The sequence below is a fragment of the Indicator indicator genome, unplaced genomic scaffold (genome assembly GCF_027791375.1).
Source record: "Indicator indicator isolate 239-I01 unplaced genomic scaffold, UM_Iind_1.1 iindUn_scaffold_206, whole genome shotgun sequence".
Classification (NCBI taxonomy): Eukaryota; Metazoa; Chordata; class Aves; order Piciformes; family Indicatoridae; genus Indicator; species Indicator indicator.
This window is the reverse complement of record NW_026539282.1, coordinates 5,625-30,992: the sequence shown is the minus strand read 5'-3', so window position 1 is coordinate 30,992 and position 25,368 is coordinate 5,625. Positions and strand designations below refer to the sequence as shown.

The following is a 25,368-nucleotide window of genomic DNA, read 5'->3' as shown; positions in this document are numbered from 1 at the left end:
AGCTGCATTTCAGTACCTGAAGGGGACCTGCAGGCAGGCTGGGGAGGGGCTGTGCAGAAGGGGCTGTGGGGATAGGCTGAGGGGCAGTGGTTTGGAACTGGAGCAGGGCAGAGTGAGGTTGGACCTCGGGAGGAAGTTCTGCACAGTGAGGGTTGGAAGACACTGGAAAGGGCTGCCCAGGGAGGTTGGTTGAGGCTCCATCCCTGGAGGTCAAACTTGCTGTGGCCCTGGACACAGGGAGGTCACACAGGGGGCTGGACAAGATTCAGATTTGTTTGGATTGGAAGGGATCTCAAAGCTCATCCAGCTCCAACCCCCTGCCATGGGCAGGGACACCTCCCCCCAGCCCAGGTTGCTCAAGGCCTCATCCAGCCTGGCCTTGAGCACCTCCAGGGAGGGAGCAGCCACAACCTCCCTTTGAGGCTCCCTTGCAAGCCTTTCGGTGACTCTGACACTGCCTGGATGTTGGGAGAGCTGTTGGCTGCTTTGGGAAACACATGGAAATAAACTCAGTGCACAATGGGCACAGGGCCAGAGGAGCTCAAAGAGTCTCCTAGCAGTGGGAATGCAGGGGGAGGAGAGCTGCCACCCCCTCAGCAGCAGGGGGCTGTGGGGAGCCCAGTCGGTGGTGGCAGCAGCAGTGGCAGAGCTCGGACAGACAGCACCACCTGCTGCCACCCAGCACCACCTGCTGCCACCCAGCACCCAGCCAGGACACCAACAGCAGCAGCACTGAGCTGGAAGGGACCTGCTGGGGGCCAGGCTGGAGCTGCAGCTCCTGGCAGCAGCTGGGAGCTCACAGGCAGCCAGAGGCAAAACTGCAGCCAGGGAATCCTTTGGAATGGTGAAGCTTTGGGCTGGCCACAAAGTGCAGCAGCACTGGGAACGTGCAGAGGACACAGCACAGACCTTCCCCCCTGCCCCACCAAGGTGGGGACAGCAGCTCTGCTCCCAGCAGAATCAGAGGGGGAATCAGAGAATGGTAGGGGTTGGAAGGGACACCTCTGGAGATTGAGTCCAACCCCCCCTGCCACAGCAGTCACCCAGGAACACCTCCAGATGGGTCCTGAAAGGCTCCAGAGGAGGAGACTCCACAACCTCTCTGGGCAGCCTGCTGCAGGCCTCCAGCAGCCTCACCCCACAGAAGTTTCTCCTCCTGCTGAGGTGGAACCTCCTGGCTTCCAGTCTGTATCCATTTGGTCTGTTACAGCCAGCCTGGTCCCTTCTTGCCCCCCACCCCTCAGATATTTCTAGATATTAATTAAAGATCTCTCAGTCTTCTGTTCTCCAGGCTGGGGAGGGTGACTGCCCCACAGCCCTGCACCCCCAGTGACCTCCTAACCCTGGCTGGCACAAGGAGCAAAGAAATCAACCTGAAACAAGCTGGTGCCACCTCCTAGCTGAGGTCTGATCCTTCCCAACCAGCTGAAGGCAGAGCAGGAGAGCACCACTTGCACCCAGCTGCTTCCCTGCCAGTGGGAGCAGCTCTGGTTAGGATCTCCCAGGGGCTGGAATCATCTCCCATCTGCTGCCAGACCACCACTGGCTGCTCCACACAGCCTAAGAGCTGCCCTGGACTGGGCTGCTGGCTGAAGCAGACACTGTTCAAACCTCAAACTGTTGCAGTAAGTGGCAGGAAGAAGAAGAAGAACCCAACAAAAGCCACAACTCTCTGCCCTCCTACCCAGAAAAGTGCCACTGCTGCTTCCAGCACAGCCCAGCTGTGAAAGTGGGCACCAGCCAGTCTGCTCCAACATCCCCACAGCTCTAAATTTGGGAGGGGGAAGAAAGGAGACAAGTGGGACAGAAGCAAATAAATTCAGAGCAGAGGGTGATGAGGAGGGAGAACAGAAGCTGAGCACTCAGAATTTCACATTACAGAGAGCTTGGGCAAGGAGTTTAATGGAGTCTTCTCATTTGCAAAGCCTGAATCGATGCTGGGAGGTCATCTGAAACCTCACCTTGTGTGGTTTTTGTCTTTAGATCTAAAAGCTTCTCAGAGCACCAGAAGCATAAATGAAAGAAGGGAGATTGAGGGTGGAGATGAGGAAGAAATTCTTTCCAGGAAGGGTGGTGAGACACTGGAACAGGCTGTGGCTACCCCCTCCTCCCTGGAGGTGTTCAAGGCCAGGCTGGATGAGGCCTTGAGCAGCCTGGGCTGGTGGGAGGTGTCCCTGCCCATGGCAGGGGAGTTGGAACTGGCTGAGCTTTAAGATCCCTTCCATCCCAAACCATTCTATGAATTTCTAAGAACCAGCTGGTCTCTCTTGTTCCTTCTCCTGTCACTGGGCACCCCCAACAGAGCCTGGCCCCTTCTTGCCCCTACCCCTCAGATATTTACAGACATTGATCAGATTCCCTCTCAGCCTTCTCCTCTCCAGACTAACCAGCCCCAGGGCTCTCAGCCTTTCTTCACAGCAGAGATCTTCCAGTCCCTTCATCATCCTCATAGCCACTGCTGGACTCTCTCCAGCAGCTCTCTGTCCCTCTTGAACTGGGGAGCCCAGAACTGGACACAGGATTCCAGCTGTGGTCTCAGCAGGGCAGAGCAGAGGGGGAGGAGAACCTCCCAAGCCCTGCTGGCCTCACTTCTCTTGCTGCACCCCAGCTTCTGAACCTATCTCCCTGTTCCTGTCCCCACAAGCACAACAGGGTCAGTCCCCTTGCCCAGCCCTTCAACCTCTGCAGCCAGTGAGCACCACTCCAACAGTGACCCTGAAATGTGCTTGTGGAGGTTGAGCACCCCCAAACCATCCTTCTGCTTTTGTCTTCCCACCTTCCTGAACAACCTCCAGCACCAACAGGAAGCTCTCAGCTGGGCTTGCCCCAAGGCAAGCAGCTCAGGACCTCATTACTCAGCTGTGATCTCAGCAGGGCAGAGTAGAGGGGGAGGAGAACCTCCCTAGAGCTGCTGGCCACACTTCTCTTGCTGCAGCCCAGGATGTCATTGGCCCTTTTGGCCACAGGGGCTCACACTGCTGTGCCAGGGCTGAGGCTGGGTGGTGTCTGCTGGGGACTCACCTCTCAACAAGTCTGAGAGTGGCGGCCCACAGTCCTCTGGGATTGTGTAGTCTCCCTTCCCGATGTTCTCAAACAGTTTGTAGATGTTATCCCCCTCAAAGGGGTACAGACCCGTTGTGATGTTGTACCTGTGGGGGCAGAGGGAGCAGCTGGGTGAGAAGGAGAAGCACAAAGAGCAGGTGAGGAAGTTCTCAGGTGACTGCAGAAATCCAAACGGAGGAGGGGAGGGGGAAGCTAAAAGCTGAATGTCAGAGAACAGTTGGAAACTCAGCCCTCCTCCAGCACAACTTCTTTGTCCCCATGAGTCAAAGCCACCCCAGACACCTCCCTGACAGCCTGGGAGGGAAGGAACTTAAAAATAAACACCTGAGGTCTTCGTGGTTTTGATGACTGCAGAAGCTGCACACCTCGGATGCTGAGAAACTGCTGGCAGAGAGGCCCTCACCCAGACTAGAAAAGTCTGCTCCTCACAACCCAGCTGCTTTGGGCAACACCAAACCACCCCCAGAAGGGACTAATACCCTCTCCCCACTACCACCACCCCCTCCCCACCACCCCCACCCCCTCCCCACCACCACCACCCCCTCCCCACCACCCCCACCCCCTCCTTCCCCCGAGCGGTGACGGCAGCAGACAGCAGCGTCCGGAGCTATCTGGGGGCTGCTGGATCCTTCTTGCAGCTGCTGCCTGGCTGCTCCAGGGGCACTTACAGCGTGACCCCCGCAGACCAGATGTCCACTTTGAAGCCTGAGAAGGTGTCAAGGCCATTGGCAATCTCTGGTGGCTGGAATGCTGGCGACCCCTGGCTCGTCCTGCACGTGTCGTCCTCCGCGAAGGGATGCAAGGCCTGGGGCAGAAGGGAGCTGCATCAGCTCCAGAGCTCTGAGGCAAACCACCTCTGGCTGCAGGAGTTTCACCCAGGACACCAAAAGGGACAACTCTGCTGCTGCTGGCCAGCTGCTCGCCTGCCAGGATGTGCCACCAAGCACAGCAGCTAGGGTCCTTGCCTGTCTCCTACCCAGCTAAGATGGTTTAGTGGCCACGGTGGTGCTGGGCTGATGGTTGGACTGGATGAGGTCTTCTCCAACCCAAACTATTCTATGAAGGGCAACCAAGCTGGGGAGGGGTCTGGAGAAAAGGAGGGAGCTGGGGCTGTTTAGTCTGGAGAAGAGGAGGCTGAGGGGAGACCTCCTTGCTCCCTACAGCTCCCTGAGAGGAGGCTGCAGTGAGCTGGGGGTTGGGCTCTTGTCTCCAGTGACTAATGACAGGACACGAGGAAATGGTCTCAAGCTGCACCAGGGGAGGATAAGGAGGAAAAATCTGAGTGGCCTGGCATTGGCACAGGCTGCCCAGGGAGGTGGTGGAGTCCCCATCCCTAGAGCGGTTCCAGAACCCTGTGGCCATGGCACTTGGGGCCATAGTTTGGTGGCCATGGTGGGGTTGGGTTGCTGCTTGGACTGGATGCTCTCAGAGGGCTTTCCCAACCTCAATGACCCTCTGAAGGCTGAGGTTTATTCATCTCATCACCATTTCACCTCACTTCTGGGTCTGTCCAAGACTGATGTTTTCCTTTATCCCCTTTCCCAGGTTGTTCCTGTGGCTGCTGCTGGTTGCCCAACTGAAGTGTTTAACCAACAGCAACAAACACTCAAGAGTCACTCTGGAGCACTCTGCAAACCCTACCCAAAAAGCCCAACTGCACCAGAAATGATCCCTGTGACACCACAAAGCTGCTCCAGAGCCAGGACACATCCTGCTTGCCTCCCCTGCACCCTTCACCTACCTCTGCTACGCCTAAATCCGAGATTTTCAGTGTCCCATTGGTTGTCAGCAGGAGGTTCCCAGGTTTTATATCCTTGTGGACAATCCCTTGGCTGTGCAGGTATTCCAGGCCATCTATAAGCTGGCAGAAATACCTGCAGAGAGAGGTAAGAGAAGGAGATAAAGGGCAAGGATGTCACTGCTACAACAGGACGAGGCTGGCAGTGCTTGTGAGGATACAGACAGAGACTGAGGCCCCCTCAGCAGGGCTGCAGCTGACACCAAGCTGAGAGGTGCAGCTGACAGGACTGAAGGGCAGGATGGGAGCCAGGCAGAGGGACCTGGAGAGGTGGCTGAGGAGAACCTCAGGAGGTTCAAGAAGGCAAAGTGCAAAGCCCTGCACTTAGGGCAGGACAACCCTCGGTACCAATCCAGGCTGGGATGAGAGCAGCCCTGCAGGGAAGGACTTGGGGGTGCTGGGGGTGGGGGAGAGGCTGGCCAGGAGCCAGCAGTGGGCACTGGCAGCACAAAGGCCAAGGGCAGCCTGGGCTGCATCCAAAGCAGTGTGGCCAGAGCTGGAGAGAGAGGATCCTGCCCCTCTGCTCTGCTCTGGGCAGACCTCACCTGCAGGGCTGGGGCCAGCTGTGGAGTCCTCAACCCAAAAGAGAGATGGACCTGATGGAGAGGGTCCAGAAGAGGCCAAGATGGCAAGAGGGATGGAGAACCTCTGCTATGGGAGAGTTGGGGCTGTTCAGCCTGGAGAAGAGAAGGCTCCAGGGAGACCTTAGAGCTGCATTTCAGTATCTGAAGGAGACCTCCAGGCAGGCTGGGGAGGGATTGTGCAGAAGGGGCTGTGGGGATAGGCTGAGGGGCAATGGTTTGGAACTGGAGCAGGGCAGAGTTGGACCTTGGGAGGAAGCTCTGCACAGTGAGGGCTGGGCAGACACTGGCACAGGTTGCCCAGGGAGGTGGTTGAGGCTCCATCCCTGGAGATCTCCAAGGTCAGACTTATGTGGCCCTGAGCAGCCTGCTCTGGCTGGAGCTGTCCCTGCTGCCTGCAGGGGGTTGGCCAAGATGCCCTTGGAGGGTCCCTTCTAACCCAATGCAATCTGTGAAGCTGTGCATGCCAAGTTTATCCCATAATACCCAGAAACACCCAACTTGTCTGTGCTCCACAGCCTCAGAGAGCTTTGTTCAACCCAACATGCAAACAGAGAAGGCTGCAGGTCCCCCAGGCCTGCCCAGGTTTGATGTTCACAGCTACCTTCTTCCATCTGTTCCTCTGCTTGCAGGGTGGAAAGGGCTCCAGCCTGCCCTGCCTGCTTCCCAAACAAGCTAACAGATCCTGCTGGATCCTGCCAAGCCCTAATCCACCCAAAGCTCTTCTAATCTCTCTCCTGACACTGAACCCTGTGTCTTGGCCCTCTTTAGGCAGGGCAAGCCCGAAGGGATTCCTCCATCACCTCCACCCTCACTAACAGCAGGAGTGGGGCAGGAAGGGGAAAAGATGAAGTACAGTAACAGAAGGTTCAGGAGAAAGGCTTCTTCCCAGAATCCAAGGGTTATCCCTGCCACAGCTGCTTTAGCCTTCCACCTTTCCCCATGGATGGAAACACAAAGCCAGTTCTGCTTGTCCAAGCAACAGGGCAGGACGTGCTCCTCAGCTCCAGAGAGCAGAGTGGGGAGAGGTGAACTCAGCCCAAGGAACCAAACTCTACTTACCCATGAGCCTGAAAAACTGGAAACCTCTTTTCTGGGACACTGTCCAGCATCTCCTGCATCCCACACACACAGTATTCCATCACCATATACGTGAAGGCCCAGTTAAGGAAGCTTCAGGGTTCCACGTGCCTCAGGCAAACACTGTCTGAGGCCTGCAGCCCCACTCCAGTGCCACTGGGAGCTGCACACAGGCACTGCTGGGGAGCCACACACTGGAGAGGCAGAGGCCAAGCTGTGCTGCACCTCCCGAGGCAGCAACCTTCCTCCAGCTGACAGGAGGAAGAGGAGGCACAGAACCCACCAAGGAAGTATCTTCTGCTTGATGCTCAGCTGTGGGCAGACCTGCAACAGGATGGGAACTCCACAGAAGTTGGAGATGCCACAAGAATGCCAGAAATGGGACAATAAACACCCTGAGGTGTGCCTCCAAAAAGGCAGGAGAGCCCCAGCAGGAGAGCTGCAGGCTGAGTTCTGCCCCTGCCCTGCACTAGAGGTCTCCAGCACCTTCCCCAAGCTGGTGACTCTTCATCTCCTGCTGCACAGTGACAGGGCTGGAGGTGCTGCTCAGCCCCAGGGCCACTGTGGCACTTCAGCAGCAGGGGGAAGGTTCCCTAGAGAACTGGGAAGCTCTTTTTGATCTGCATAGGTTAAAAAAAAAAAAAAAAAAAAAAAAAAGTTACCAGGGCAGACCAGGAACTGGTAGCACTTCCCAGGCCTCATTCCCTTGCAGCACAGTCTCAGTTTTCCTCTCTTTAAGCTTTAAGCAAACAATGGGAAGTACACAAGTGCCTGAAGCAAGGATTGCCTCGGGTCTCCTCCTCTCCTGCAGCTTTGAAAGGCAGATTGTGCTGAGAGGAGCCTGGAGGAGCAGACCCTGAGACATCTGCTGGCTCTGCCAAGGGAGTGCACCCTCCAGATGAGGAGCAGAGCATGATGGCAGCCAGCCCCTGCTGCCCAGCCCCTGCTGCCCAGCCCCTGCTGCCCAGCCCTTGCTGCCCAGCCCCTGCTGCCCAGCCCTTGCTGCCCAGCCCCTGCTGCCCAGCCCCTGCTGCCCAGCCCCTGCTCTGCTCACTCTAATCACGGCTGGCAGATGCCTTCTTGACCTCAGCCTGAAATAAATTCCTTGTGCCCCAGGAGCACCTTAACTCTCAGGGCAGGAGAGGCTCCAGAGCTGCTCTGTGCTTCCAGTGGGACCTGTGCTAAAGCTTGGGGCTGCTCCTTTTGCAGCACTTTCTGGCCAGGAGCTCAGAACATGGTGGGAACTCATCCAGCTCCTGTGATGTTCCAAACAGGAGCTGCCCTTCAGAGGGGCACCCAAGCCCCCTGGGATTTCATGGTGGGCATGATGCCAGCCAGCAGAAGCAGGACCAGCAGGAAGGGCTTCCAGAAGTCATTCCTAGTCTGGAAGAAATCTGTGAACTGCTTCTGAGTGATGTGGAAGCCACCAGCTCCTCCCCCTTTGAGTGACACAGAATGGGTTGGGTTGGAAGGGGCCTCTGGAGATCATCCAGATCCAGACCCCTGCCATGGGCAGGGACACCTCCCCCCAGCCCAGGCTGCTCAGGGCCTCATGCAGCCTGGCCTTGAGCACCTCCAGGGAGGGGACATCCACAGCCTCCCTGGGCAACCTGTGCCAGGCTCTCCCCACCCTCACTCTCAACAATTGCTTCCTCATCTCCACTCTCAGTCTCCCCTCTCCAAGCTCCAATCTACAGGAGCACCTAGAGACAAATCTTCTAAGAGTGTAGAAATAGAGAAAGATACAGAGAGTGAAGCCAACCTGGCAAGGGGAAAGGACTGAAAACCACTTTGCTTTCATCAACCACTGCTATTCAGACAGCAAAGCAAGGAAGATCAGAGGGCTGGAGCACCTCTGCTACAGGGACAGGCTGAGGGAGTTGGGGTTGTTCAGCCTAGAGAGCAGAAGGCTCCAGGGAGACCTCAGAGCAGCCTTCCAGTACCTGCAGGGGCTGCAGAAAGGCTGCAGATGGACTTTCCAAAGGCCTGCAGGGACAGGACAAGGGCCAATGGTTTGAAATGAGAGCAGAGCAGATTGAGATTGGATGTGAGGAACCAGTTCTGCAGCAGGAGGCTGCTGGAACACTGCAACAGGTTGCCCAGGGAGGGAGTTGAGGCTCGAATCCTTGGAGATATCCAAGATGAGGCTGGAGAGGGCTCTGAGCAACCTGATCTAAGGGAGGATGTCCCTGCTGACTGCAGGGGGAGTTGGCCTGGATGAGCTTTGGAGGTCCCTTCCAACCCATCCCATTCTGTGATCCCTGCAGGCTCAGAGAGGTGCTGCCTGTGCACCAGCACTGGGAGCTGTCATCTCCTGCTACCGACACACGAGGTCCCTCTCGGGCTCCTTTTTCCCCCACGCTTTCAGCAGCTCAGCTTCTTCCACCGGCCACTGATTGAAGTGCAGTCCCCGGGGCCAGGGAAGGCTGCAGAACAGGAGCAAGAAGTCGTCCTGCCTTTGCTGGTGGCAGAGTGCTTGGGCTAATTAAAGCACACAATGACATGAGGCAGTTTCTGAAAGGGCTGCAGTTGGAAGGCAGTGGTTAGAAACCACTGCCAAAAAGAAAAGCAACCTTTTATACCATGACCTAACTGCTGGGGAAGGGCCAGAGGAGGCCAGGAGGATGATCAGAGCACTGGAGAACCTCTGCTGGGGGGACAGGCTGGGAGAGTTGGGGCTGTTCAGCCTGGAGAAGAGAAGGCTCCAGGGAGACCTCAGAGCAACCTTCCAGGACCTGAAAGAGGCTACAGAAGACCTGGGGAGGGACTTCTGACAAGGGCTGGGAGTGCCAGGATGAGGACAATGGCTTTGAGCTGGGAGAGGGGAGAGTGACAGTGGAGAGGAGGAAGAAATTCTTGGCAGTGAGGGTGGGGAGAGCCTGGCACAGGTTGCCCAGGGAGGCTGTGGCTGCCTCCTGCCTGGAGGTGCTCAAGGCCAGGCTGGATGAGGCCCTGAGCAGCCTGGGCTGGTGGGAGGTGTCCCTGCTGACTACAGAGGGGTTGGAACTGGCTGACCTTTGGAAGTGCCTTCCAACTCGAGCCACCCTCTGGGGTGTGTTTATCAGCAGGGAAAGCAGTTTTAAGCTGCCTTAAAAGCAGAACTCTGATGATTGAACAGTGCAGCAGAGCAGCCCAGGAGCTGAAAAGCTTGAGGAGCCAGGTGAGCAAAGGATATATCTTCTGCTTCTCCTCGTTGTACAGCACATCCACCAGCTGGATCACGTTCTTGTGCCGCAGCCGGCGCAGGAGCTGGATTTCCCTGCAGGGAAACAAAAGGAAGAGAGTTCAGCACCGGTGCTCAGCAGCCTGCAGCTCCCTGCTGTGCAAGAAAAAGGAATGTTTTGGAAAGCAGAGGGCTCCCTGAGATGCTGCAAGTTGGATGAGTCGTAGAATGGGAGGGGTTGGAAGGGACTTCTAGAGAGCAGCAGGTCTGATCCCCCCCACCACCACCACCAGAGCAGCAGCACCCAGGGCAGGTCACACAGGAGCACAGCCAGGTGGGGCTTGGAAGGCTCCAAAGAGACTCCACAACCTCTCTGGGCAGCCTGCTGCAGGCCTCCAGCACCCTCACAGCAAAGAAGTTTCTCCTCATGTTGAGGTGGAACCTCCTGGGGTCCAGCTCACACCCCTTGGTCCTTGTCCTGTCACTGGGCACCACCAGGCAGCCTGCCACACACCCCTCAGGTATTTGTAGGCATTCACCAGCTCCCCTCTCAGCCTTCTCCAGACTAACCAGCCCCAGGTCTCTCAGTCCTTCCTCACAGCAGAGATGCTCAAGCCCCTTCATCATCCTTGTAGCTCTGTTGGGACTCTCTCCAGCAGATCCCTGACTTTTGACAAGGGCTCGGAGTGAAAGGATGAGAGGCAATGGCTTTGAGCCACCAAACCACAGACCCAAGTGCCACGGCCCCAGGCTTCCTCAACACCTCCAGGGGTGGGGACTCCACCACCCTGGGCAGCCTCTTCCAATCCCTGACCACTCTTGCAGCAAACAATTTGCTCCTCATCCCCAACCTAACCCTCCCCTGGCACAACTTCAGACCATTGCCTCTCCTTCTATCACCTGATCCGAGGGAGAAGAGACCAACCCTGGAACCAAAACACTGCCCAGAAACTGCTGGGGCCAGTCAAGCACCAGGAGCAAGTGAGGGTGGGCTCAGAGATGCAGCTTTAACAGCTCTGCTCCAGTGAAAGCTTCTGGAGCAGTGCTGGCCTGCAAGAGGAGACTGTGCCCTGGGCTGGGAGGGGGCTTGGCACCAGGCTGCAAGAGGAGACTGTGCCCTGGGCTGCAAGAGGAGACTGTGCCCTGGGCTGGGAGGGGGCTCAGCCCTGGCCTGCAAGAGGAGACTGTGCCCTGGGCTGGGAGGGGGCTTGGCACCAGGCTGCAAGAGGAGGCTCAGCCCTGGGCTGGGAGGGGGCTTGGCACCAGGCTGCAAGAGGAGACTGTGCCCTGTGCTGGGAGGGGGCTTGGCACCAGGCTGCAAGAGGAGACTGTGCCCTGTGCTGGGAGGGGGCTTGGCCCCAGGCTGCAAGAGGAGGCTCAGCCCTGGGCTGGGAGGGGGCTTGGCCCCAGGCTGCAAGAGGAGGCTCAGCCCTGGGCTGGGAGGGGGGCTCTGCTCAGTGGCAGCCTGTGGCTGAAGCCCTGGAGCTCTCCTCTGTTGGTGTTTATCTCTGTATCTAGGGCAGCCACTTCCCAGCCAAACCTTTTTTGGTTGCACTTTGTGCTTCCTTGCACTCGAGTGTCATCTGCAGTTCCAGGAGCAGAAATAAACTGGCCTCAGGCTTCTGCCTCCACACTCGAGGCTGTGTTTGCCACCAGCATCATGAGCAGGATGAACTCCCCCCCCCCCCCCCCCTTGCCCTTCCCCCAGCTGTCCACAGCAGCAGCTTCCTGTGCTCCTGGCTGGCACAGGTAGGCACTGCCTGGTGCCAACCACGGCAGAGGGGTTGCCAGTGAAGCACAAGAGTATAAGTGGTTGGAAGAGACCTTCAAGATCATCCAAGGTCAACCTTTGAGCCACAGCACTGCAAGGTCAACACTAAACTGTGTCACAGAACCACAGAAGGGTTGGGGTTGGAAGGGACCTCCACAGGACATTTAGTTCCAAGCCCCTGCAGCCAGCAGGGACATCTTCCAGGTGTCTTGAATACCTCCAAGGATTTGGGCTCAACTCCCTCCCTGGGCAACCTTCTACAGTGTTCCACCACCCTCATGGTGCTGAACTTGCTCCCAACCTCCCATCTGAATCTCCTCTCCTTTCAAAGCCATTCTCCCTCATCCTGGCACTCCCAACCCTTGTCCAAAGTCCCCTCCCCAGCTCTCCTGCAGCCCCTTCAGGTCCTGGAAGGCTGCTCTGAGGTCTCCCTGGAGCTGCTTTCTCCCCCAGGCTGAACAGCTCCAACTCTCCCAGCCTGTCCTTATAGGAGAGGTGCTCCAGCTCCTTGATCATTCTCCTGGCCTGCTCTGGACCTGCTCCATCAGGTCCATGTCCTTCCTGTGCTGAGGGCTCCAGAGCTGGACAACAGTACTCCAGGTGAGGTCTCCCCAGAGCAGAGCAGTTCCTAAGCACCAGGTCCACACCTCTCCAGCCTATTCCAGCACAAAGTCTGGCACTCAGATCAACCCCAAAATTCCATTTCTTCCAAACTTCAGTCCTGAGCAGTTCTGAGACCTGAACTGAATCCTCTGCTTGTGGAGAATCATTGCCAGGAGGGTGGCACCAGGCTGTGTTCAGTGGTGCCCAGTGCCAGGACAAGGGGCAGTGGGCACAAACCTGCCCAGCAGAAGTTCCACCTGAACATGAGGAGGAACTTCTGTGACTGAAGGCTGCTGGAGCCCTGGAGCAGGCTGCCCAGAGAGGTGGTGGAGTCTCCATCTCTGGAGACACTGAAAACCCACCTGGAGGTGTTCCTGTGTGACCTTCTCCAGGTGACCCAGGACTCCCCTCCAGAGGCCCCTTCCAACCCCTACCATTCTGTGATTCTCCACTGCAGCAGTGAGCAAGGAGTCCTCTTCCTTGGCTGGGAGAATTGCTCCTTCCCTGCCATCTACCAGCTGCTTTCATCTCTGTCTCTTGGGGTTGTGTGCCCCAAACCACATTTTAGCATCTTCTGCATTAAACTCAGCCTGTGAAATCCCCCTGGGTGCTGGCTGGGATGAGGAGGGACAGGAGGATCAGGACAGTCAGGTCAGGGTGGTGCTGTTGGTGTCTGAAGTGCAGAACCTGCTCTTGGCTCTGCTCTTTGCTCCTGGCCTTGTGCTCAGCTCTCCTTCTCTCCCCACTTGGAAGCAGCCTGCTCACATTTCAACACCCTGGATTCCTGGAAGCAGCACTACAAGGAATTCAGAGCACAGCTTTGGAAGAGCCTCTGCCCAAACCCATGACACAGGGAGCTCAAAGCCACTCACCACTTGCCTGCACAATTAGTCAGCCTCTGCTAATGAGCTGTGGCCAGCACAAAGCTTTGGGGATGCATCTGGCCTGAGCTGGCTCCTTCTGAAGGCTCAGGAGATGCAGGAATTCAAGCAGGGCTAGAGGCTTTCAAGGGTCCCTGAGCACTTCCTGCAGGGACTCTTCCTTTATGATAGATTTACTCCTGTGTGATATTAGGGACAGTTAGGGACTTGAGCTCAAAGGTCTCCTCCAGCCTAAATAATTCTGTTCTCTGATCAGGTATCCCTCTGGGACAAAGACCTGGATTTCTTCTGGTTATTAGTAGGACAAAAATCTCTTCCCAGGAAGGGTTCTCAGGCACTGGCACAGGCTGCCCAGGGAGGTGGTGGAGTCACCATCCCTGGAGGGGTTTCAGGGTGCTGAGGGATGTGGTGCTGAGGGATGTGGCTTAGTGGTGGTGGCTTAGCAGCCCTGGGGAGGGATTGTGAGCTGGGATGGATGATCTGGAGTTGTTCAGCCAGGATAAGACTCTGGGGGAGACCTCAGAGCTGCCTTCCAATACCTGAAGGGATCCTCCAGGAAGGCTGCAGAGGGACTTCTCCTGAGGGTGTCTAGAGACAGGCCAAGGGGGAATGGTTTGGAGCTGAGGGGGTGTAGGTTTAGACTGGATCTTGGGAAGCAGTTTTTCAGTAAGAGGATGGTGAGGCACTGGAACAGGTTGCCCAGGGAGGTTGTGGATGCCTCCTCAGCAGGGTGCTGAAGGCCAGGTTGGATGAAGCCTTGGGCAGCCAAGTCCAGCTTGAGAAGTGTCCCTGCCTGTGGCAGGAGTGGAGTTGGAGTGGATGATCTCTGAGGTCCCTTCCAACCTAAAGCATTCTATGATGATGATGACCTCAAAGGTCTCTTCCAACCTCAACAGGGCTTTAAACCCCAATTTCAGCAGCTAAGCAGAGACCCAGACCCAGGCAAAGCTCAGGGTGCTGAACTGGCAGCAGGCTCTGCGATGTGCCCACTCTAATTATAGCAAGGAGCTAAAGGCTGGAGGGGATTAAATTAGCATCCAAACTGCAGGCAGCATTAGGGCAGCTCTAAGAAGTGCTGCATAATGAAAGGAGACAGGGCTGAGTGCTCAGACCCAGCTGGTGAGGGACAGAGCTGTCTTGTTTAAGCAGCTCTGCTGTGAAGGCAATGAGGGGCTCGGATATTTGGGCCACATCCCAAATCCTGCTCCCTGCAGCTCCATCTCTGGAGCACAGACACTGAATTCCCTCCACCTCTGGCAGACTGATCACCCCTTCACACTCACAGAATCATCAAATGGGGTGGGCTGGAAGGGACCTCAAAGTTCCATGCAGTTCCAACCCCCCTGCCATGGGCAGGGACACCTCCCACCAGCCCAGGCTGCTCAGGGCCTCATCCAGCCTGGCCTGGAGCAGCTCCAGGGAGGGCACAGCCACAGCCTCCTGGGCAACCTGTGCCAGTCTCTCCCCAGCCTCACTCTCAACAATTGCTTCCTCATCTCCACTCTCAATCTCTCCTCTCCCAGCTCCAAGCCATTGTCCCTCATCCTGGCACTCCCAGCCCTTGTCCAAAGTCCCTCCCCAGCTCTCCTGGAGCCCTTTCAGATACTGAAATGCAGCTCTAAGGTCTCCCTGGAGCCTTCTCTTCTCCAGCCTGAACAGCCCCAACTCTCTCAGCCTGTCCTATCAGGATTTTTTTTTTTTTCTTTCCCTTCCCTGCTCCAAGAAGGACTCTGTGAACCAATCTGAAATGCCAGAGCAGTGCAGCCACCTCTGGGGCAGAGGCCAAGCAGCCCATTTCCCAGAGGGAAGATTATTCCTATTTTTAGCTGCTCTTGCATTCTGGAGCGACCGAGGAGCAGGGACAGGCAGCCCCACAGGCACCTCCCATTCCATTTGGGTTTGCAAACTCCAAGCAAGCAAACACAGGTGCTCAGCAACTCAGGAGCTACCAAAAGCTTCTTTTTCCCCCCCACCCCCACCCCATATTAACCACAAAAAAAGCCACTCCAGCCCAGCACTTTCTTCACCATTTTCTGCTCCACGGCGTCGTGCAGGACAGAAGTTGCCACATCTTGTGGTGGCAGGAGGAGAGGCCAAGAATTCCTTCCTCATCTCCACTCTCAATCCCTCCTCTCCCAGCTCCAAGCCATTGTCCCTCATCCTGGCACTCCCAGCCCTTGTCCAAAGTCCCTCCCCAGCTCTCCTGGAGCTTCCTTCAGGTTCTGTAAGGCTGCTCTAAGGTCTCCCCAGAGCTTTCTCTTCTCTTTCCCAAGCTGAATTGTCCCCACCTTGTCCCACCAGGGTGGATGTGCCATCAGAAACTGGTTTGCAGCAGGTCTGCAGGGCTTTCCCTCACCCACTCTGCCCTTCAGCACACAGCCATGGCCCATCTGAAGCTCTCCCCATGCAGCATGTGGTCCTGGGGGACCAGGCAGGAGGAAGTGGCACAGCTCCATCCCAGCACTGGTGGCACAGCCAAGGGCTACAAGATGTGCCCAGAGAACAGCTCCATATGCCAAGTCCTGGCACCCAGCTCAGATCCACCAGCAGCACCCCTGCCAAGTGCTGCAGGAGCACTGAAGAACCATTCCTCTGGGCTGGCTGCAGCTGAAAACTGCATCCTGTGTTTGGCTCAGCCTGGGTTGGTAACCTGTGCAGCCAAGCAAGCTGCAGTTATGAGGCAGCATCCTCAGCACCCCACAGAGCACATTGTGGAAGGTGGAGCTTGGGAAGAGCTTTTTGGCTCTTTTATTTCACCCAAAGAAGAGCTCTCCACTGGCAAGGGTGCAGCTTGTCCCCTCCAGCCACATGAGAAGCTGCAGGACCCTGTTCACTCTCCTGAGTGGGGTTCCAGAGAAGAAGCTGAGCAGAGCATGGCAGCATTTCAGAGCACCACAGAATGGTTTGGGTTGGAAAAGCTCCAATCCCCTCTTGAACACAATCATCCGTGGTGCTCCCCACACTTCTTCAGGTGCACCCTGGAGAGGTTAGGAGTTGCAGAGCAGATCTGGGCAGACCCTCTGCCACGGAGCCCAACCACCTGAACCCTGGCAGGCCTCACCCTGGGGAGCCAGCCCTGCTCCTCAGCTCCTCTGGTACAGGGTTCCACCTCCTCTTCACCAGCCCCAGGCCTCCCTCCACACCATGCTCCTGGCAGGGACATCTGATGTCACAAGCCCTGTACCCACCACAGCACATCCAGCTGGGATCCCAGAACCATGGAATGGCCTAGGTTGGAAGGGAGCTCAGAGATCATCTACTCCAACCCCCCCAGACCTCTCAACTCCATTTGGTTGGCCAAGGCCTCATCCAACTTGGACTTCAACACCTCCAGGGAGGAGGCAGCCACAGCCTCCCTGGGCAGCCTGTGCCAGAGTCTCAACCACCCTCAGACTGAAGAACTTCTCCCTCAGCTCCAATCTATTCCTGCTCTCCCTTGGCTTCAAACCATTCCCCCTTGGCCTGTCTCTAGACACTCTCAGGAGAAGTCCCTCTGCAGCCTTCCTGCAGGATCCCTTCAGGTACTGGAAGGCAGCTCTGAGGTTCCCCCTGGACCATCAGGTCCAAGCATTAACCCTTCTCTCCCAAGTTCCCTACTAAACCTCCTGGCTAAGCACCACATCCAAACCACCTCTCAGCACCCCCAGGGATGCTGACTCAACCTGCACCTGCCTTCAGCAGAAGGGATCTGGACATGCTGGAAGGTGTCCAGAGAAGGGCCAGGAGGATGAGCAGAGGGCTGGAGCTGCTCTCCTATGAGGACAGACTGAGAGAGTTGGGGCTGTTCCAGTCTGGAGAAAAGAAGGCTCCAAGGAGACCTTCTTGTGGCCTTCCAGGATCTGAAGGGGGCTCCAAGAAAGCTGGGGAGGGACTTTTTAGGCTGTCAGGGAGTGATAGGACTGGGGGGAATGGAACAAAGCTGGAAGTGGGGAGATTCAGACTGGAGGTGAGGAAGAAGTTCTTCCCCATGAGAGTGGTGAGAGCCTGGAATGGGTTGCCCAGGGAGGTGGTTGAGGCTCCATCCCTGGAGGTGTTTGCAGCCAGGCTGGATGAGGCTCTGGCCAGCCTGATCTGGTGTGAGGTGTCCCTGCCCATGGCAGGGGGGTTGGAGCTGGATGATCCTTGTGGTCCCTTCCAACCCTGCCTGATTCTCTGATTCTATTCTATGATTCTCAGCCTCCACCTTCTGAGGTGCAGGACTCCTGATTTGGGAGCAAAGAGCCCAGGCAGAGGCACATCTGAGACCTCTGAGGAGTTCTAATGAGCCACATTCTCCAATCTGAGCACTCACTGAGCATGGTTAAGCACAGCACAGGACACTGGGGATATGCAGAGGGAGGCCCAAACACTTAATTAAAATCTGAGGCTATTAGCAGACACTTTTATTAACCTTGAGCTGCTCCAGACAAAGAAGCTTCCAAGTCCTCTTTCATCTTTTTGGCAACCCTGCTAAACTCTTTTCTTCTTCTTCTTTTTTTTTCTTTCCCACTAACCAGAAGCAGCAACTAACCAAGCAAACCACCCCAAGGTCCCTCAGGAGGTACTGAAGAGAAACCAATGTTTCCCCAAATGATTTGAGGATTTAAACTCTTGGGAGAGTTGAAACCCTCCACCTCCTCAGCCAGGAGCCACAGATCTCAGGTTTCAGGGGGAGAATTGGCATATTTTGGGGTCAAGAGGAATGATTTCATTTTAGCTACCTCTCAAGCATATTTCAGGCACAGAATCATAGAAGGGGTTGGGCTGGAAGAGGCCTTTCTAAAGGTCATCCAGGCCAAGCCCCCTGCAGTCAGCAGGGACATCCTCCACTAGATCAGAGGATGCTCAGAGCCCTGTCCAGCCTCACCTGGAGTATCTCCAGGGATGGAGCCACAACTCCCTCCCTGGGCAACCTGTTCCAGGACCCTCCTGGTGCAGAACTTGTTCCTTACATCCAATCTAAATCTGCTCTGCTCTCATTTCAAACCTCTGTCCCTTGTCTTGTCACTACAGGCCCTGACCCCAGAGCTCTGGTACTGCATCAAGAGGCAGGGCTGGGGCAGGACACACAGGATGAGGCCACAGCTTGAACCATCACAGAATGAGAGAACTCTTTGGGTTGGAGAAGCCTTCTAAGATCATCAAATCCAACCAGCAACCCAACCCCATCATGGCCATTAAAATCCCCAAGTGCCACAACCACAGGTTTGTGGAACACCTCCAGGGCTGGGGACTCCACCACCTCCCTGGCCAGCCTGTGCCAAGCCCTGACCACTCTTGCAGCAAAGAAATTGTTCCTCATCTCCAACCTAACCCTCCCCTGGCAGAATTTCAGGCCATCTCCTCCCATCCCAGGGAGAAGAGCCCAACCCCCACCTCACTGTAACCTTCTCTCAGAGAGCAATGAGGTCTCCCCTCAGCCTCCTCTTCTCCAGGTTGAACAACCCCAGGTCCCTCAGCTGCTCCTCACCAGCCCTGTTTCTCCAGGCCCTTCTCTGGGTGCTCTCCATCCCCTCAATGTCCTTCTTGACCAGTGCTATATGAAGAAATCAATGCCCAGAGAGCTAACAGTTCAGACATGAAGTGGTGAACTTAGAGCAGAGCAAAAAAAAAAAAAAAAAAAAAATGCAGAAGCCTCCTGCCCCTGACCATGGAATGGTTTGGGTTGGAAGGGACCTTAAAGTTCATCCAGTTCCAACCTCCTGCCATGAGCAGGGACACCTCCCACCAGCCCAGGCTGCTCAAGGGCTTGAACACCTCCAGGGAGGGGGCAAAGTCATTTGCCATGAGCTCAAATGCTCTGAAGGAGCCCCCAGCTGACAGCCAGCCCTGGGGAGAGAGGAGGGAGAGGGAGCAGGGTGCTGGGCTGCTTCTGGTGGCAGAGGAAGGATTTTTAACCTCCAAAAGCACCAAGTCTGGCTGTTTACAGAGAGGAAAAGAGCTAATCACAGCCACGGCTCACATCCTGAGCTGCAGGCAGCCTTGTATGGATAAGGGCACAGAGGCCTCACTGACACTCAGCACTGCACTCAGGAGCAGCTTTCAAGAAATGAAGTAGAACCTAAACAGAACCAGAGAGTGAGAGGGGCTGGGAGGGACCTCTGGAGATCACTGAGTCCAAGCTCCTGCCAGGGCAGGTTCCTCTAGAACCAGAGTGTGCTAGGGGCTGGGAGGGACCTCTGGAGATCACTCAGTCCAAGCCTCCTGCCAGGGCAGGTTCCTCTAGAACCAGGGAGTGAGAGGGGCTGGGAGGGACCTCTGGAGATCACTGAGCCCAACCCCCCTGCCAGAGCAGGTTCCTCTAGGACCAGAGTGTGAGAGGGGCTGGGAGGGACCTCTGGAGATCACTCAGTCCAAGCTCCTGCCAGGGCAGGTTCCTCTAGAACCAGAGAGTGAGAGGGGCTGGGAGGGACCTCTGGAGATCACTGAGCCCAACCCCCCTGCCAGAGCAGGTTCCTCTAGGACCAGAGTGTGAGAGGGGCTGGGAGGGACCTCTGGAGATCACTGAGTCCAAGCTCCTGCCAGGGCAGGTTCCTCTAGAACCAGAGAGTGAGAGGGGCTGGGAGGGACCTCTGGAGATCACTCAGTCCAAGCCTCCTGCCAGAGCAGCATCACCCAGGGCAGGTCACACAGGAACACAGCCAGGTGGGTCCTGAAAGTCTCCAGAGAAGGAGACTCCACAACCTCTCTGGGCAGCCTGCTCCAGGCCTCCAGCAGCCTCACACCCCAGAAGCCTCTCCTCATGTGGAGGGGAGAGCAGGCTGCAGAGTCCACAACCTCCTCTGCTGCTGCTTTACTCCACACGAAGTGCTCCAAGCTGCTCACACACAGCTACAGAAAGTGACATGTGGAGGGCCCTCGGCCAAGCAAGGTGACATTAAACCCAAAAGGTCAGCAGAGGCCTCTCCAGCACTACCTGGAACTACAGCAAGGCTTTGCTGCCCCCCAGCCCACCGTGACCAGTCAAATCCCACTGCTCTGCTGGCAGCCCTCACTGCAACAGCTTTGCTCACAGCACAGGCAGCTGCCCAGAGTGGAAGTGACAAAGTGTTCTGATAAGGGCAGAGTGCCATGGGGAGAGGGGAGCACAAAACCCAGAGTCATAGAATGGCTTGGGTTGGAAGGGACCTTCAAGATCATTCAGTTGCAACCCCCCTGCCATGGGCAGGGACACCTCCCACCAGCCCAGGCTGCTCAGGGCCTCATCCAGCCTGGACTTGAACAGCTCCAGGCAGGAGGCAGCCACAGCCTCCCTGGGCAACCTGTGCCAGGCTCTCCCCACCCTCACTCTCAACAATTTCTTCCTCATCTCCTCTCTCCCAGCTCGAAGCCATTCTCCCTCATCCTGTCCCTCCCAGCCCTTGTCCAAAGTCCCTCCCCAGCTCTCCTGGAGCCCCTTCAGATCCTGGCAGGCTGCTCTGAGTTCTCCCTGGAGCCTTCTCTTCTCCAGGCTGAGCAGCCCCAACTCTCTCAGCCTGGCCCCAGAGGGGAGGTTCTCCAACCTTCTGATGACCTCTGCTCTAGACCTGCTCCAACAGCTCCATGTCTTTCTTGCTTTGGGGGCTCCAGAACTCAACGCAGCACTCCAGCTGGGCTCTCACAGGAGCAGAGTTGAGGTTGGGAAAAACCTCCTCAAGATCATCAAATCCAACCATTAACCCAACCCTACCAAGTCCACCACTAAGCCATATCCCCAAGCCCCACATCTGCACAGCTTTTAAACACCTCCAGGGCTGGGGACTCCACTACCTCAATCCAACATTTTTGCCTCAAAAAAAAAACCAAAAAAACCCCAAAAATGATAGAAAGCAAATCCCCACTGAAGCAGCAGGTAACCCAAAGGGGTGACCCAGGAGAAAAGCAGAAGGTGACACTCCCAGGAAGCTGAACTGCAGTGACCACCTACAAGACACCATCTACAATCCACCTTGGTGCTGTGGGGCAGGTGGGGCTGAGCCAGAAACCACCACCCCCACCCCCCACCCTGCAGTGCCTGCCTGCCCTGCTTTAATAACCAACCCTTAATGACACCAGCCAGACATTCCCAGACTGCTCCAAGCAAGGAGCACAACTCCCAGAGAGTTCACTTCAGGACATGGGACCATTGCTGAGGTTCTGGCAGCAGGAATCCCCTCCAGCCCCTTTTTTTCCACTGGGGGGGGGGGGATTTGGAAAGTTTTGACTCCAAAGGAGACCACCAAATCCCTCCTGCAGCAGGAGCTCTTGCTGGAGCTGAAGGGTAGGGGGGCAAGGGTGGAAAGGGGCACCCAGGCCTCCAGCAGGACAGCAAGGAACAGTTCATTACACATTAACCAAGAGCTGAGCTGACTCTGAGCCTGAACCTGAGCCAAGTTCCAGCACAGCTTCACAGCCTGCACGGGGCTGGAAGGGACCCCCAGAGGTCATCTTGGCCAAGCCCCTGCAGGCAGCAGGGAGACCTCTGCTAAGATCTCTGCAGCACTACCTCCAGCTCTGGAGCTCTCAACACTGGAAGGACATTGACCTGATGGAGCAGGTCCAGAGGAGGCCACAAAAAAAAAAAAAAATGATCAAGGGGGTTGGAGCACCTCTGCTGCAGGGACAGGCTGAGGGAGCTGGGGGTGTTCAGCCTGGAGAAGAGAAGGTTCCAGGCAGACCTCAGAGCAGCCTGCCAGTACCTGCAGGGGGCTACAAGAAGGCTGCAGAAAGTCCTGCAGGGACAGGACCAGGGGCAATGGTTTAAAATTAGAGCAGAACAGATTTAGATTGGATGTGAGGAACAAGTTCTGCAGCAGGAGGCTGCTGGAACACTGCAACAGGTTGCCCAGGGAGGGAGTTGTGGCCCCATCCCTGGAGGTATTTCAAGTGAGGATCAACAAGGCCCTGAGCAACCTGATCTAGTGGAAGATGCCCTTGCTGACTGCAGGGGGGTTGGACTGGATGAGCTTTGGAGGTCACTTCCAACCCAACCCACTCTTAGGATCTCCAAGTAGAGCCCCAGCCCTGGGACTTGTGCCTCTTCCACAGCTAAGCCACTTGGGGGAGGTTAGAAGGCAAACCTGAAGAGTTCACTGAGAGAAGGTCTGGTACAGGATGTGAAGCATCTCACAGCTGAGCTCAGACACTCAAACCAAAGAGAAACAGGACCCTGCCAGGTCAGGGCTCCACGGCTGAGGACAGAAGACTAAGGCTCTTCTAAACATCTCCTCTGCTTGCCCTCTCACTGGAAGATAAACCCTGGCAAGCTGTTTGGTTTGGCTGCAGAAGGCTCCCCCTGCACAGCAGATAAAGAAGGATCTGGTGGGGCTGGCTCCAGCAGCTCAGCCTGCAACACCCAGCTGGCTGCAAGGTCCTGGCTGCAAGGTCCTGCCAGCACAGCCTCAGGAGAAGGGAAAGTTTCCTACACATGGGTGCAACACTCAAGCTACTCCGTGGCTAATTAGTTAGTTCCTTGTGTCCTAATCAGCATGTAAATGGCACTGGGAAAGCTTCCCAAGCACTGATCTTGAGTCACTCCAATAAAAAGAAGGTTGACAACCCTTGTCCCCATTTCCCAGCTGCAGAAAGTCCCAAAGTGCTCCCACAAAAGGTTCCAGACTGCTCCCTCCCCCCCACCCCAAGCTCAGCAGTCAGAAGTGACAACCACCACCAACCCCGACCCCCCACCCTTCCCATCCCCATTGGGTGCACAAAGGATCATGTTCCCATCCCCAATTCCTTCCAGGAACTGCCATCCCAAGGAGCTCCAGAGGCACACCCCCCAGGTTGGGCTGTGGTGCACACAAAGTGTGGCCAAAGAACCAGAGACATTTTGGGTGGCTTGGGTTGGAAGCATTTCACTTTCTACAACCCTATGTGAGCAGCTGGAGTGGTTTAGAGCCCAACCTGCTCACTTTTCCTTGGATTCATAGAACCATGGAATGGGTTGGGTTGGAAGGGACCTTCAAGATCAGCCAGTTCCAACCCCCCCTGCCACAGGCAGGGACACCTCCCACCAGCCCAGGGTGCTCAGGGCCTCATCCAGCCTGGCCTGGAACACCTCCAGGGAGGGAGCAGCCAAAGCCTCCTTGGACAACCTGTGCCAGTCTCTCCCCACCCTCACTCTCAACAATTTCTTCCTCATCTCCACTCTCACTCTACCCTCTCCCAGCTCCAAGCCATTATCCCTCATCCTGTCCCTCCCAGCCCTTATCCAAAGTCCCTCCCCAGCTCTCCTGGAGCCCCTTCAGGTCCTGGAAGCCTGCTCTGAGGTCTCCCTGGAGCCTTCTCTTCTCCAGGCCGAACAGCTCCAACTCTCAACACCTAGGGTTCAGGAAGCACTTTCCACAGCCACGTTGCCAGATAAAACAACACAAAGCATCAGCAGGAAGATCCTGCCCCGGTTTAACCCTTCAGTCCCCAGCCAGCACCAAGCCTTTACTCACTTTTTCACATTGGCCTCCCCGTTGGGAATCCTGCGAAGCTTTTTCTTCTTCAGGATTTTCACAGCTCTCCTGCAGAGGGTTTCAGAGTCCAACATCTCCTTGACTTTGCCATAAGATCCTTCCCCGAGTAAGTCTCCCATCAGGTATTTGCCAATGAGCTTGGCCCTTTTCCTCCGGGGCTGGTAGATGACCTCGGTGGAGTCGATGCGGTGGATGAAGGTGTCCATGCCCACAGACATCAGCTCCCCCTCTCCAAACATCCCCAGCTGCTGTGGCTCCTGCAGATCCATCCTGGATGAAGTTCCTTAACCTGTTTGTGGTTTGCTTTTTTGTTGTGGTTTTTTTTTTCCTTTTGTTGGTTTTTTTTTTTTTCCTTTCTCTCCTCAAGCTCTCAGAGGTTTAATCCTGTTTGTTAAATTTCCAACACTCCCTTTTACTCCTTCTCGGAAAAAAATAATTGCCAGAAGGTGGTACAAACATGAATAAAAACAACCCAAAACAACAACAGAAAAAAAAAAAAAATCACCCAAACAAACCCTCCCCCCCTCCCCCCCGAAAAAAAGAACAACCAAAAATAAAAATCAAAACCAAACCTACCAGCTGCTTCCAGCTCAACTGGATGCTAAAAGATCCAGGCCTGGCTCCAGCAATGTCTTTCAAAAAAGAATTTATAGAGCTTTAACCAAATACACTCAGTTTGGGACTTGCTTTGCTTCCAACCTGGTCCCACTGCTGGGGTTCTTTTCAAGTCAGCTTGGCCTTTAACTCGGCCCAGTTTGATTCTTAAGTGCTAGGTCATCCTCTGGGACTTCAGGCCACCACACAAAAGCAGATGATCACTGAGTCTCTTTCGTGACTTTCCATTCCTAGCAGGTCACAGTCAGCAGCTCCAGCAGCAGGCTTGGCAGGGGGAGCCTGGGGTCTGCCCTGCTGTCCTCAGCCTCCAGCTCCCAGCACGGTTTGGGCTCAGGCTCCTGCTTCGGGGGTCGGGTGGGGTTTTTGGTTTGGTTTGGGGTTTGGTTTCTGTTTGTTTTCAGCCGTTGGGAAGCTGGAACCAAGTTTCTTTGAAGGAGTTTTCCGAAGCAATTCTAACGCCTTCGCTTTGCACGCCTACAAAAGTTTGAGGCCTTCGGTGCCTAGCACGACCTCCCAGGGGCATCCTTCAACCACTGGGATTCCGCCTGGCACATGATGTGGCACCAGCACTGCTCCAGGTGCCAGCCGGTGCCAAAGCAAAAACCTCGCCCCAGCTTCAGGACCCACCTCTTAAACCGGGAAAGGTCAGCGGGAAGTAATTCTCTCTGCCCAAGCCCCCAAACGCCCCATTGCCCTGCCAAGGAGGGAAGGTCACGGAGGATGTGCCAGCCTCGCCCGGGCACCCTCCCCTCCCCCCTTTACCCCCTGCCACAGGTGTCAGTCCGGCTAGGGAGGGAAGGCAGCGGCACTGCAGGGGAAAAGAAGGCAGGGAGTGAAAAGGGGAGAAAACACTGCAAAGTGCAAGCCAGCCAGCGACAGAACCCAGAAAGAAGGGAGCCCCACAGGAGGAGGCGACCGCCGGTTCCTCCCCGGCCGCAGCCGAGCTCCCCGCTCCCACAGCAGGCCGGGGGGAGCCCGCCCGGGCCGGGCCTTTCCCCTGGGGGCCGACAACAAGCCCAACAGCCACCTCCGGCCGCTCCCTCAGCCCCCCCGAGCCTCCGCGCCCCGCTGTCGAGTCGGGGGAGGGGGGCGGGCAGCCTCGTCCCCCCTCCCCTCCACCGGGCTACGGGAACCGGGCCGGGTCCCGGCGCCGCACTCCCCACCGCGTTCCCCCTCGCCTCTGGGGGAGCTCCGCCGGCCGCTGCCCCCGCTCTGCCGCCACGACCCGAGCCGAGCCCTCCCGCCGCAGCCCCGTTACCCCCGCCGCGGCGCGCACGCCGCCGCCATTTTGTTTACCTCCCGCCCCCGCCCGGCCCCGCCGCGCTCCCGCCGCTGCCCCCCCCACCAGCTCCTCGCACCTCCCTGGCGACCGACGTGCGCTCCCATTGGCCACCGCGCCGGAGCCGCCCC

At 56.5% G+C, this 25,368-nt stretch overlaps 1 protein-coding gene across 1 annotated transcript in view; it reads right to left on the bottom strand.

Moving 5' to 3' along the window:
- STK11 (serine/threonine kinase 11) overlaps window positions 1-23,658 on the bottom strand; it is a 45,833-nt gene extending 22,175 nt beyond the window's left edge. The window contains exons 1-6 of the mRNA XM_054398937.1: window positions 23,323-23,658; window positions 9,698-9,781; window positions 6,505-6,594; window positions 4,805-4,937; window positions 3,732-3,868; window positions 3,022-3,149 (exon numbers count right to left, since the gene is read on the bottom strand). Of these exons, the coding sequence (XP_054254912.1) occupies window positions 3,022-3,149; window positions 3,732-3,868; window positions 4,805-4,937; window positions 6,505-6,594; window positions 9,698-9,781; window positions 23,323-23,612 (862 nt within the window). The 5' untranslated portion in view covers window positions 23,613-23,658. The remainder of the gene's footprint in view (window positions 1-3,021; window positions 3,150-3,731; window positions 3,869-4,804; window positions 4,938-6,504; window positions 6,595-9,697; window positions 9,782-23,322) is intronic.
- Between the last annotated feature and the right edge of the window lie 1,710 nt (window positions 23,659-25,368).